This window comes from Engystomops pustulosus, chromosome 6 (genome assembly GCF_040894005.1).
Source record: "Engystomops pustulosus chromosome 6, aEngPut4.maternal, whole genome shotgun sequence".
Lineage (NCBI taxonomy): Eukaryota > Metazoa > Chordata > Amphibia > Anura > Leptodactylidae > Engystomops > Engystomops pustulosus.
Genome location: NC_092416.1, coordinates 61,834,274 through 61,848,127, shown reverse-complemented (window position 1 = coordinate 61,848,127; position 13,854 = coordinate 61,834,274). Strand labels below are relative to the sequence as shown.

The 13,854-nt window shown below is 40.5% G+C and overlaps 1 protein-coding gene across 3 annotated transcripts in view; it reads left to right on the top strand.

The window, feature by feature from the left end:
- Positions 1–859: 859 nt before the first annotated feature.
- Positions 860–13,854, top strand: part of TP73 (tumor protein p73) — a 103,187-nt gene continuing 90,192 nt past the window's right edge. For 2 of the 3 annotated variants that reach the window (XM_072156303.1, XM_072156307.1), the window contains exon 1: positions 860–1,155. In XM_072156303.1, coding sequence (XP_072012404.1) covers positions 1,091–1,155 — 65 coding nt within the window. In that variant the 5' untranslated portion in view covers positions 860–1,090. The remainder of the gene's footprint in view (positions 1,156–13,854) is intronic. The other variant, XM_072156304.1, reaches the window with a different exon arrangement.

Genomic DNA, 13,854 nt, shown 5'->3' with positions numbered 1-13,854 from the left:
GCAAAAAAGAACAATACAAATTCATTTAAAAGGCAGTAATAATTTCAAAGAGCATTTAACAATTTAGATACCGTTGGAAATTATTTGTAATAAAGAAGATTTGATTTTGAAACAAATATGTTAAATGAAAAAAAATACTATAACAGATGTAGCATCTATTTATTGTAAGAGAAACAGGCTCATATCTATCTATCTCTATCTATCTATCTATCTATTTATCTATCTATCTATCTATCTATCTATCTATCTATCTATCTATCTATCTATCTATCATCAGGTATAGGATCCATCTATGTACATATATACATTGAAGATGCCATATACCCCAGTATTGTAATATCCAGTGCTCCCTAGTTGTATCCCCCTCAATAATAAAGCATTAGATGATGATAGATCAGATCCTGATGCCTTTCATTAGACGGAATATCGCAAGTTTTAAGATCGGACGATGTATAACCGATCCTTTATAGCTGTAATATTTCTTTCTCATAGTAGTGACAGGTGTTGGGCAGAACATATTTTTATATGTGTTAGCTACCTAATACCAAGTCACCTGCGGTATAATTGCGGTATTATTGCGGTACTCTCCTTCGGCAGAATAAGTAATAGGCGATCTTGCAGAAGTGGATGTGAGTAAGGTTTCAGCTGGTCACAAGTCCCCTGGTCCTGGAGAAGTTTGCAGGCAGGTTTTCTCCTGAGGCTTCCCCCTGCTTGTCTTGGCTGTGCCCCCTGTGTGCCCATCTCTTCCCGCCTGGTAGAGGCGCCTTGTGCCAGGCCCCCCTCCCCCTTTTTCACTTCCTGGCAGCGCTGTCACCTTCATCCCTCGTCTCAACCCTGTAATCTGAGCAATCCCACCCACCAGTCACCTCCTATCCTGCACATCTCACTCGCAACCAAAGCTCACAACCGGCCAGACAGGTGTCACCTGCTAAATGGAGGCGAGCCGGCTAGGAAGGGGTTAACCCGGTCCATTCTGCTGACTGCCCAAACTCTCTGCTACCCAGGACCTGGACCCCTGGATCAGTGAAAGGAGTGGAGTACTTTGGCTTTTTTTTGCCCTGCAGACTTTCCCCCCTGCAAAGCCACTTTCATGCCAGTGACAGTGATCAGACAGAGGACTGTGCAGGGGACCATAAGGACAGACTGGGATTTAAGGTACAGCAATGAGCTCCCTAATTTTATGCCAGCACCCATTACTATTATTTATAACTTCTTTCAATGCAATGTCATGGTATATGACTGGTGAGTGTTGTAATCTGTATGGTGTTTCCTTGGCTGCCGGTGAGTAGCAACTAATGTGCATGAATTCCTGAAGTGAAGTGGATGATGATATGTTTTTTGTATTATGGACAATATGGTGATGAATTATTTGATACAAAGTATACATATTACTTTGTTTGTAAATACGTTTACTGTTTGCTGCTTGTTATAGTCTTAAAGGGGGAGTTTACCATGAAAATGTACAGTGTTAAGACACAGCAGCAATATTTTTTTGAGAAAATCAGTTATCATGATTGGTTTTATCTCTTTTCATGGGACACATCACTTATAATGTGCATCAGTTTTAATTGTTTATAAGACATACATGTGTGGAGGAGCTAATACAAATGTACAAGGAATATGCAGTGTAATCTTGATATATAGTGAGGGGAAATATTCATATATTCCGTTATATCTTTCTAGTTATCTAGTCATGGGGGTGGTTTTATCATTGATTGGCAGATCTCCATGTATAAACAAATAGCTGTCAATCACTGATAGAACTGCTTGCATGGCTTAATAACTACTTCTGCAGAAAGCAAAGATAATGATACATTATTCTGAATCTGTTTCCCCAAAACTATGTATTAGGTCTCTTGCTCAAGATTGATTTTTTTCGTATGAGTGCTCTTAGCGTCTACATTGCGCTTGGATATAATTCTGACTCATCGATAGTCTATTGTGCTATGCACGTGTCAGATGTTTTTCACAGTCCAAAGATCCGAAAAAAATGCAGCATGGACTACTCTGATCTGGGTTGATGTGAAATGTGTCCATTGTCTAACCTAACAGGTGCGTGAAAAAAAATGTCCATGCTAGGATTTAATTTTTTCTAGTCAATTTTTTAATGAATAAGTAGCTCAGAGCTGTGAAAACACACAGGAAACTAGGACTAGAAAAACGCATGGTGTGATATTACATGACCCAAAATCTGACCAAAATTATACTATTTTTACTAATGAAAATCGCAGAACCTGACACTAGATTCATGGATTTAATTGGTTCCCTCCGTTTTACAACATTCTCGCAGCAGATTACACCACATTTTCCATGTAAACGTTTCTGCTAATAACTTTTCTGAATGGGGACCTCAATTCTTGAGACTGCGACTCAGGACAAGGGTCCATTTTTTATAGTGGCATTGGCCACTTATATTTTTATCTCAGGATGTGCCATGTACTATGAGTCCAATATATGAAGGACCTCACTGCAATAAACTACTACCTGCAATCTGAGAATCCTATTTAGAAATATAAGAGTGAATTCAGACATAGCATAATTGTCGCAAACAACCTGGGGAATCTCCCATTCATCTGAAAGGGGCTTGCATATACTTGCATCTGAAGCAATCCCATCCAGATCAATGGAATTGAAGTTGAGATGCAGAAGTGTCTGCTTTGTGAGGAGAAGTCTGTATCAGTTTTTCTTGCATTGTGTAAAAATTCCTCTGGTTACAGACATCATATATAGAGGAGTCTTACTGTCTGCACACCTCTGCTTTACCTTCTATAGGATTATATGAATATTCTCTGTGTTATTCCTGAGAGTTTTTATAACCAGATAATAGCCCTCTGTTCATACATCTGTGTGTGTCTCTACTCAGGTTCTGTATCTCCAGGGAAACAATCAGACCAAACATTTAGCAAACAAAATAATAAAGATAACAGGAAAGAGAGATATTACTGTATGAAGAAAATATGATCATATACTGTATATACAGAGGTCTTATGCTGGCATTGGCACTGATCATTAGAATGGCTTCTTTGTATCTCTGATTGGATACAAAGGTGAGGAGGTAAAGAACATATGTAGATCTGCTCCATTCAAACTCTGTGGGCCCTGAGTCCATTAGTCTTGAGATCTGTGAATAAGGTGACAGTATTCATGCATTACCACAGCATCATTTAAAGACATTTTTGTGATTGGTGCAGATGCCAGCGGTTAAACCCCTTTGACAAAAAACACTTATAACTGGTCCCATGGGAAATTGGTAGGTTTGATTATGAAATACCCACTTTGGCCATTGCTGTATATACATTTAGTGAGTTTTATGCGCTACTTGGATGAAAATAGTGCCTGATGTGATTTTCTCAGATAGGATCATATTGGATCAGTGGACCGTGTGGCCTGCAATTCTATTGAAGAATTATGCTATAACCTGTGCCAGTTCCTGCATCCCCATCACGTCCAACCATGCCCACTTGGCTTGGAGGTGGCATGAGTGGGGAAATATTTGACATTCCTGGCCGGGATTTGTGACTGTATCAAGGCTTGTATGCCCAATGTGTCAGAGTTATGTCTGAGTGCTGTAGATTTAGCTAGGACTCACATGTGAAAATCATATGCAGGCTAGCGACCTGACACTATAGGGCTCAATTGGGACCTCAACCTCACCTATTACAATGCAGTACCAGAAGCAGACGATAAATGTAGATATTTGCATTGCTTACTTTGGTTTAATTGCCACTAAAGTCTTACTGAAATAAATAAAGGAGATATCTGTATAAGTAGTGTATATTTTCATATAGTATAGCTAGCTTTATTTTAAAAACCCATTTACAATAGTATAGCTGTAGTAGAGCACAGCACATAAAACTGCACCTAACTGTGTAAACCTGCATATAAGTCAGGGACAGATGGATCAGAATGTCTTCTCCATACATTCCACAGTATTTACCACTGAAAACAGCTGGATTCTGCCATTGTTTTTACGATTTTGCTACAGCAGGGGATGGAGTTCAACTTTTGCATTGCAATGGTTGAATTCTGGCCTCTGGATAAGCAATCATTCAAAATCCGCAGCAGAACTCAATTTTCAGTGCAGCAGAATGAGAATGGGATCTGTATAAATCCTATCCACTACAATGTATGCTTCTTTTATAAATTGCAGCAGCTTAGCCGTTAATGTGCCTTGTGTGTTCCCAGTTTCAGGATTAAAACACAAGGTGTCTGTCTCTGGCAGTCTCATTTAGTAACTGTCTGTCTCTGGCAGTCTCGTTCATTGACTGTCTGTCTCTGGCAGTCTCTTTCAGTGCCTGACTGTCTCTGACACATTTTCATTTGAGTGACTGTTTCTGACACTCTCCTTCGAGTGACTGTATCTGACATTGATTCGAGTGTCTCTGAAACTCAGATTCCAGTGACTGTCTCTGACACTCTTATTCCAGCGGCTGTCTCTGACACTCAAACATTTTTCCACAGTTGTTTATAAAATTACAGCTGATCTCTGGTTTCCTTTCCAAGTCTATGACGTACCCTACAGCCTTGCAGCGCTGGGGTCCTGGGTTCAAGTCCCACCCAGGTCAACATCTGAAAAGAGTTTTGTATGTTCTCTCCGTGTTTGCGCCGGTTTCTTCCCACACTCCAAAACATACTGATAGGATGATTAGAGCCCCATGGGGACAGGGACTGATTTGGCAAGCTCTATGCCAAAGCTCTGGGTAATCTGTGTGGGCTATATAAATAAAGAATTATTATTATTATTACCCGAGTCAAGGGAGTGGCCATGCAAAATTTGGTGATTGTAAACGCAATGGTACAGTTTCCTTTAGCATACATACATACATACACTCAGCATTAGATGATGTTTGGAGTCCCATCCTTGGAAAAGTGAAATGGTAAGGGACAATTTAATGTGCATTTAATGTGCATTTTAACTGGAATGCATGGGATCAGTAAAGAACACTACATATTTTGCATGTAAACAATGCAACAATGCAAAACACATTGGGGGGAGATTTATCAGAAGTGTCTAAATGCAGAAGTGTTCTATTAGAGCTCAGTTTTCACTTTCCCACAGCTGTAACTAATATTAAAGCTGAGCTTTGATTGGTTCCCATGGTTTCTAAATGGCATGTTGGAGAGCAGACTGATGTCACACACGGCGTTTTCAGGCCATTTTGGACCATTTTTAGTTAGTGCGTTTTCAGATAGTGAAACTGCATGCGTTAAAAAACGCATGCGTTTTTTTAAAACGCATGTGTTTTTGTCCGGTTTTCCAAATTTGCGCAATTAAAAAGTGACAAAAACGCATGCGGTTTTTAAAAATGGATGCGTTTTTAACGATCTGAAAATGGCCCAAAAACGCCAAGTGCATTGCAAACCCATTGCACATTTACTTACCCAGTCCCTGCGTGATCCCCGATCCGGACTGTCTGACGAGGGTGAACTCTGCCGCAATTCATGAAGATCGTGCGGCCGCTATCCTGCATGTGTCGCTTCCCCGATCAGGTCCGACAGAGTTCACCTTCTTCTTCCCGGTGCATGGCTTGCGACACAATTTTGAAGTTAAATCCTTCGGTTTGTCCGAATCCGTTGGATCGTCCGATGCCCCCCCCCCCCCAATTTGTATTGCATGAAAGCCGGCGCCAAAATCCAATCGCTGTCCCAGCGGGGGAAAACGGAAATTTTGGGGATTTCCGATGAAAGTGCGGCCTGCGGGGCCCTTAGTAAATGACCCCCATTGAGAACAAATGCATGCCTTTTGGTGAAAACACATATGCTTTTGTAGGATGTGCTTTTTCTAGATGTATTTCAAATGTGTTTTAAAATATATCAGAAAACACCACGTGTGAACGCAATTGTTCAGGTCTATAGAAACATTTACAGATTGCATTGACAATTTCCACCACATTTACATAAACGCAGTGTTAGTGTAATCTCAATGCAATGCTAATGTAATGTAAAACCCCTGCTCAGGTCCACCAGAGTTCACCGGTGGATGTAAGTGGATTGTCTTGCGACACAAATTGAATCTTAAATCCCGCGCTCAGTCCGAATCCTCCGATGGCAAGCCCCCCGATTTCTCTCATGAAAGCCAGCACAGCTGCGCCACAATTCGATGGCGTGTGACACAATCCCAGCGCAAGCCCCTATTAACTACCTGTCAAAGCTGCGCAAATCCCGAAAACCATGAACAGTCTGACGAAAGTGTGATTCACTACCCTTAGTAAATAAGCCCCATTAAATTAGGATCTTGCAACAGTTTTCTGTCGCACTTTGAACACTCTTTCATGTGCAAACTGCTTGCACAGGTATTTAAGTGTCCATGCCACATATGTGGTGCACGCTACCCTTTTGTGTTGCGACTGCAGTATTCTTTACACAACACAAATTCCGCCAATGAAATGGGCGTTCCGGTGCACAGTTGGACCGTGGGCCACATTTAACATGCAAAGTCCGAAAGAGATGTGTTGCACGCCCCGTATTAAAAGTGCAACGAAAAAAGTTGGTGCTCTCTATCGGGGCAGTGCAGGTAGCTCCAAATTCATGAAAAACGGGCGTCACATATCATGAATCTGGCGCACCCTGCACACTGCACTGTTTTTATAAAATGTGCCCCAGCATGCCAGCGCCTAAGTTCACAGGCAGCAGGATGAAAGTGTCCTATGTGTTTCTGCTCAGTTTTTATTTTAAGTACATGCATATAATTCTTGCAGTGATGCAACTGCCACAAACTCATTGGTGTATTGCCCTCTGTGATGTGTAATAGTAGTAAAGTTAATGTAAAATAAAAATGTATGTGTCTCATTGAATAATTTGCCAATCTTGTAACATTTTGCCTCCCAGTGTGTTTAATCCTAATGGGAAACACTTAGGGCTGAACAAGAGCAAGTTGTATTGTGTTACTATGGTTGTCTCCATGGAGGCAAATGTAGCTAAGTGAGAGAGTAGGACACAGGTGAGGCCACGCCACATATACAGGATTTAGTAACAGGCTTTAGCAGTGCCAACTAGTGCTCTGCCACTGCCTGGGCTTCCATGCTGTCACTGAATGATGCTTCATTGCATAGACTCATAAGGCTAATTTCCCACTACCGTTCAAATCTCAACATATCAGTTAAAAATCCCATTGACAACAATGAAAATTTTTAAGGAACAGAGGTTTGAACTGTAGTGTGAAAAATAGCCGAAGCTGTTAGATCATTATAAAGGTTTTTACCAATGTGGCTGTCTTTTGTGTTTTGGACAAATTTAATACATTGTTTTATCCCAACTTTCTAACTTTATTTGCTGTTTGAAGAGACTGCAATAATAAGATTATCCTTCAGCCTCTTCACTCCTTATAGAGGACAGGACTATACATTGTATAGTGGCTGTGCTCAGGGCCAAATTAAGGGTGGTGGATGCCCCTGGACGCAAACTGGTGGGGACACTCCCCACAAATGTTTTCAATAAAGTAAATGTTGCCGGTAATAAATAAATATATTTAGTGCCCAGTAATAAATATATACAGCCCTCCAGTAATAAGTATATACAGCCCCCAGTAATAAATATATACAGCCCCTGGTATTACATGTATACAGCCCCCAGTAATACATATAACCCCCAGTAATACATATATTCAGCCCCCAGTAATAAATATATACAGCCCCCAGTAATAAATATATACAGCACTCCAGTAATAAGTATATGCAGCCCCCGGTAATAAATATATACAGCCCTCCAGTAATAAGTATATACAGCCCCTGGTAATAAATATATACAGCCCCCAGTAATAAGTATATACAGCCCCCAGTAATAAATATATACAGCCCCTGGTATTACATGTATACAGCCCCCAGTAATACATATAACCCCCAGTAATACATATATTCAGCCCCCAGTAATAAATATATACAGCCCTCCAGTAATAAGTATATACAGCCCCCAGTAATAAATATATACAGCCCCTGGTATTACATGTATACAGCCCCCAGTAATACATATAACCCCCAGTAATACATATATTCAGCCCCCAGTAATAAATATATACAGCCCCCAGTAATAAATATATACAGCACTCCAGTAATAAGTATATGCAGCCCCCGGTAATAAATATATACAGCCCTCCAGTAATAAGTATATACAGCCCCTGGTAATAAATATATACAGCCCCCAGTAATAAGTATATACAGCCCCCAGTAATAAATATATACAGCCCCTGGTATTACATGTATACAGCCCCCAGTAATACATATAACCCCCAGTAATACATATATTCAGCCCCCAGTAATAAATATATACAGCCCCCAGTAATAAATATATACAGCACTCCAGTAATAAGTATATGCAGCCCCCGGTAATAAATATATACAGCCCTCCAGTAATAAGTATATACAGCCCCTGGTAATAAATATATACAGCCCCCAGTAATAAATATATACAGCCCCCAGTAATACATATAACCCCCAGTAATACATATATTCAGCCCCTTGTAATAAATATATACAGCCCCCAGTAATAAATATATACAGCCCCCAGTAATAAATATATACAGCCCTACAGTAATAAGTATATACAGCCCCCGGTAATAAATATATACAGCCCTCCAGTAATAAGTATATACAGCCCCTGGTAATAAATATATACAGCCCCCAGTAAAAAAAACAAAAAAATAAAACCTTACTTACCACCGGTGCACGTCGCAATCTCCTCCTCTTCAGTTAGTCAGACGTCTGGTAACTGCGCGAGGACGCTGACGTCCATGGACATCCAACTTACAGATGACCCCTAGTTACAGATGTACCTCTCTACCCTCTGTGACCTTTGCTGAAGCTCTATGGATGCTGGTAATTTACTGACCTTTGGCCCCAGGCTGCATGATCAACAGGGACAATTCTAGCATATTTGCTACCTGAGGCGAATATTCAAATGCTGCCCCCCCCTGCTCCCTGTTAAGTAAATCCTTAAACTTTACTAACAATTAACAACCCTACAGACAGCTCCCTGACACTGTGTGACTGACTACAGGTTCTGAGAGGCATTAGTGGCATCTAGTACCTTATAGATGACAATCTCTTCCATCAGGAGGACTTTATTCCAGGTTCTCCAATCCATTACGTATCACTGCTGAATTCACGGCCAAATATCTTCAGCTCCGTGCAGCATCTCCACCCGGCGTCCCTAAAAATACCACAGTCACTTACAGTATAAAGTCTCCCGGATAACAAAACTGTGCTCCTAAATAATATATACCCCTCACAACACAACTGACCGCACTCTCCCCAACACATCCCTTCATTATATATATATATATATATATATATATATATATATATATATATATATATATATTAGTCTACTGGAATTATAGCATGCTAAGCACCAATCAATATACAACACCCCCAATTTATTAATACAGACCCCCCCCCAACATTTGGTTTACATGATGCAAAGTAATCTGTATCCTATAACTAATAAATATATAGCACCTAATGAATATATATATATATATATATATATATATATATATATATAATAAATTTATTTTTATATAGCCCTGCTCTCATATATTTAAAGGCCTCGTTATTCACCACCCAATTATATTATATACAGCTCCCATATACAAATCCCCTACAGCTTAAATAAAATCTTGCCCCAAATATACAGTCCCCTCCCAGCTTAGTAATATACTGTATCCCATTTACAGCCCCCAGCTTAGTAATATACTGTATCCCATATACAGCCCCTGCAGCTTAGTAATATACTGTATCCCATATACATCCCCCCAGCTTAGTGATATATAATATATGGCACCCCCCCCCCAGTATAAAATAATTATGGCCTCATATAATATATATAGCATCCCCCCAGTATAAAATAATTATAGCCCCAAATCCCCAAATAAAATATACAGAAGCCCCCCCCTAGTATAAAATAATTATGGCCCCAAATAATATATATAGCACCCCCCATAGTATAAAATAATTATGGCCCCAAATAATACATATAGCCTTCCCCCCCTAGTATAAAATAATTATGGCCCCAAATAATACATATAGCATCCCCCCCCCTAGTATAAAATAATTATGGCCCCAATTAATATATATAGCACCCCCCCCCCCCCAGTATAAAATAATTATGGCCCCAAATAATATATATAGCATCCCCCCCCCAGTATAAAATAAGTATGGCCCCAAATAATATATATAGCATCCCCCCCCCCTAGTATAAAATAATTATGGCCCCAAATAATATATATAGCATCCCCCTAGTATAAAATAATTATGGCCCCATATGATATAACGTCCCCCCCCCCAGTATTAAACGTTTTCTTGCCCCATATAGTACCCCTCCCTCCCAGTATAACATGAAACCTCCCCACATTTAATTAAAGTACATGAAAAATAATAAAATCATACTCACCTGCAGGCAGCTGCTCCCTCGGCGCGGCTCCTGTCTTCACACGGCTCTCCTGTGAGCCGCGGCTCCGCACAGTGACACAGGCGCATGACGTCATGATGCCTGTGTCACTGCTTAAAACGGAGCGACGCAGCTGCCGGAAAGGCGCAGCGTCGCTCCGCATATAAATCGTGCCTGTGTCTTAAAGAGACAGGCGCGATTTATTTAGCTGGTGGCCGATTCAGGCGTTAATGGACGCCCAAATCGCCCACTTTAGAGTGGCAAATTTCGCCGCCCTTTACAGGGACCCGCATTCTGCCGCCTGAGGCGAGATTTTCATCTTGCCTCATGGCAGATGCGGCCCTGATGATCAACATAAAAGTTATGAAAGGTGCCTCCATTTAAGCTTTACTGTTAAAAGGGTTTTCCCATCTGGGCATTTAAATTTAATTAAATTCATTTCCTTTCTGTAAACATTTCTTCAATTGGATGTTATTAAAAGTAATGTTTCTGTGTGAAGATAATTTCTCATAAATGTAGTCATGTTGTCCCTTAGAAACCACATGGCTTCCTCGGATACGACCACCTCACATTTTGGCAGCGTTGGCCAGACATGCACTACTGACCCCTATCTGACCACCTGGATTCAGCAATCATTACCACAGGACGGCTGTGGGACATACAGCAACTCCCGGACATTTCATATACAAAAACTTTTTGTTTCTTTGGGCAATCCCACCAGCAGAGGTGACCGTATCCAAGGACACAGTCTTGTTTCTAAGGGACCATATCACTACATTTATGAGAAATTATCTTCTCACGGGAACATTTTTTTTATGACATCTAATTGAAGAAATGTTTATAAATGGCAGAATAATTAATCTGGATTTGAATACCCAGACGAGAATACCCCTTTAATCTTTGTTCCCATGACAACCCAAAATGATGAAAATCATATTGATACAGGGCTGAAAAAAATACTGCAGTAACTCTTACAAAATATACCAGTTCCAACTTTGAAATTCAAGTTATGAACAAACCTAGAGAACCCATCGTACATAACTCGGGGGCTGTCTGAAATAGTAAAGGATTAAGCAACCGGTAACCAATCTCTATTACTGCTACTATTTTGGCAGCTGTCAAGGGCTTATTCACACAAGGGCTTGTTAGGGCTTATTCACACATCTGGTTTTTTTCTGCAAACGTGATCTGTTTTTTTATTCTGAACCTTAGCATAACTGAGTCTTTATTTTCTATGGGGGGCATTTATCAATTTTGGCACAGGGTCTGTGTTTTTGCCGCATGAATCATGCAATAATTTATACTTGGATGTTGGATTTTGGTGCAGGGAATGAATGAATTGAAATTGGCCTGAACTATTTCCACATTCATGAAAGTGAAATAGAACTTAGACCAGCTTTTTGAAGATCTAAGTGTGCGCCAAAAGTTGCACCCATAAAGTGTCAGACTTGTACAGGAAATGTGTCGAGATTTCAAAGCTGAGCCCAAATTGTGCGCCCAAGAAAAAAGGACCAATGTCGAAAAAGGACCAATGTCGAAAAAGGACCAATGTTGAGGCGCAGAGACTTCATGAAGGCACAGTTTTTTTCCTCTGTCCTGTCCATATTAGAAGCCTCCCCAATGTGCATACTAAACAGAGTGGATGCATAACTGACACGCTTGTGTGAATAAGCCCTCGTGCAGGAAATTCTATCCTGACTGCAGGTCTAGTGACTTCAATCATCAATATCATACGTGACTATTGATTTTGGTGATTGCATTTACTTGATATATATAACATCATAAGTAGTCCTAGCACCAACCCACACTGTATACACTTTTGTCTGGTAGGGACTTGTACATCCTAAGCCTCCTGGTTCATGAACAGAAACTAATAACTAGAAGTGAAGGCCAAATAGGTAGTTCACATAGCACTGAATAAGAATGTAAAATTAGATGCCATTCAGGATCTATAGAAAGACAGGTGACAACACGTAACTAACAGAAAGCAAAGGTTTCCAGGTTATTCCGCAGTCGTATTCCGAAGGCATTTCATTGGAATGCTTCTGACTGTTACCTTAACATGTGCCATGTCCCCTACATTGTGACTTGAGGAGGATGTCAGTAGTGTTCCAGCATGTTCCCTTCTCTTCTAATGAAGAGGTTCTTAAGGTATTGAGCCACACTGTCATCACCAACCTGTCAGTAGAGTAATGATGAAGTATATGACAGGAAAGAAAATAAACAATGATCACATACGGTATTGGATATATATTACCATAGACATCAGTACAACTATAAGAGGTCACCTCCTCCATGAAGATTCTTGTACTTACATGAAACTTATATGTAAAACAGACTTTATTTCATTATCAGTAGTTGGAAAGCCACATAATGTATATCCCGTGCAATGATCAAAGAGGTCGTACAGATAGCATAATTATAGGGGCATAGAAAAATTGCATTTACAGACGACCCCTAGTTAAAGACAGACACCTCTGCCTACTGTGACCTTTAGTGAAGCTCCTTGGATGCTACTACTTTAGTCCCAGACTGCAATGATCAGCTGTAAGGTGTCTGTAATGAAGCTTTATTGATAATCCTCGGTCCAATGGCAGCAAAAAAAAATTCAGCTTCAATTGTCAATGGGGCAAAAAAAAATGTTGTTTGGATCTACAATTATAAAATATGCAGTTTTGACTAATTCAAACCTATGTAACCTATTATGTATGTAACCTGGGGACTGCCTATATATTGAATAAATGGTTTACTAAATATTTGATTTATCTGCTATATTTCTTTTTATTCTAGAACTAACAAAACATTTACCGTATTTTCCGGGCCATTAGGCGCACCGGAATATAAGGCGCAACAGTCCGATGCGCCTTATATATGTAATAATTCCATATATAAGGCGCATCGGACTATAAGGCGCAGGGTCAGGGGCGTGGCGGAGGTCCGGGGACGGAGCGGAGACCCAACGGGACGCGACGCCGAGAAGAGACGTGGCGACGCGGGGAAGGTGAGCGGGGAAGGTGAGGGGGAGGTGGAGGATGGCAGCGGACCCTACTTACATAGGTCCCCGCTACCGGAGACAGCAGATCTCCAGCGGGAACTGCAGACCACGCGGCAGAAGTTGTTCGTGCCGCGTGGTCTGCAGTTCCCGCTGGAGATCTGCTGTCTCCGGTAGCGGGGACCTATGTAAGTAGGGTCCGCTGCCCTCATATAGGGCGCACCGGACTATAAGGCGCACTTTGGATTTCCAAGGAAATCCAAGGCTTTTATAGTCCGGAAAATACGGTATTATGAGAAGTGGGTGTCATTTTTTTTTTATTTTGGAGAGGACATTTAGAGACACAACCAGCATGTAAAGACAACTGAATTCTTATTACAGAATAAACAATTTTTTAACTCTCCACAATAAGAAAAAATATTTTATGTTCTAATAACAAAATGATAACTTTTTCATACTTTTTTCCAACTTCAGTGTAT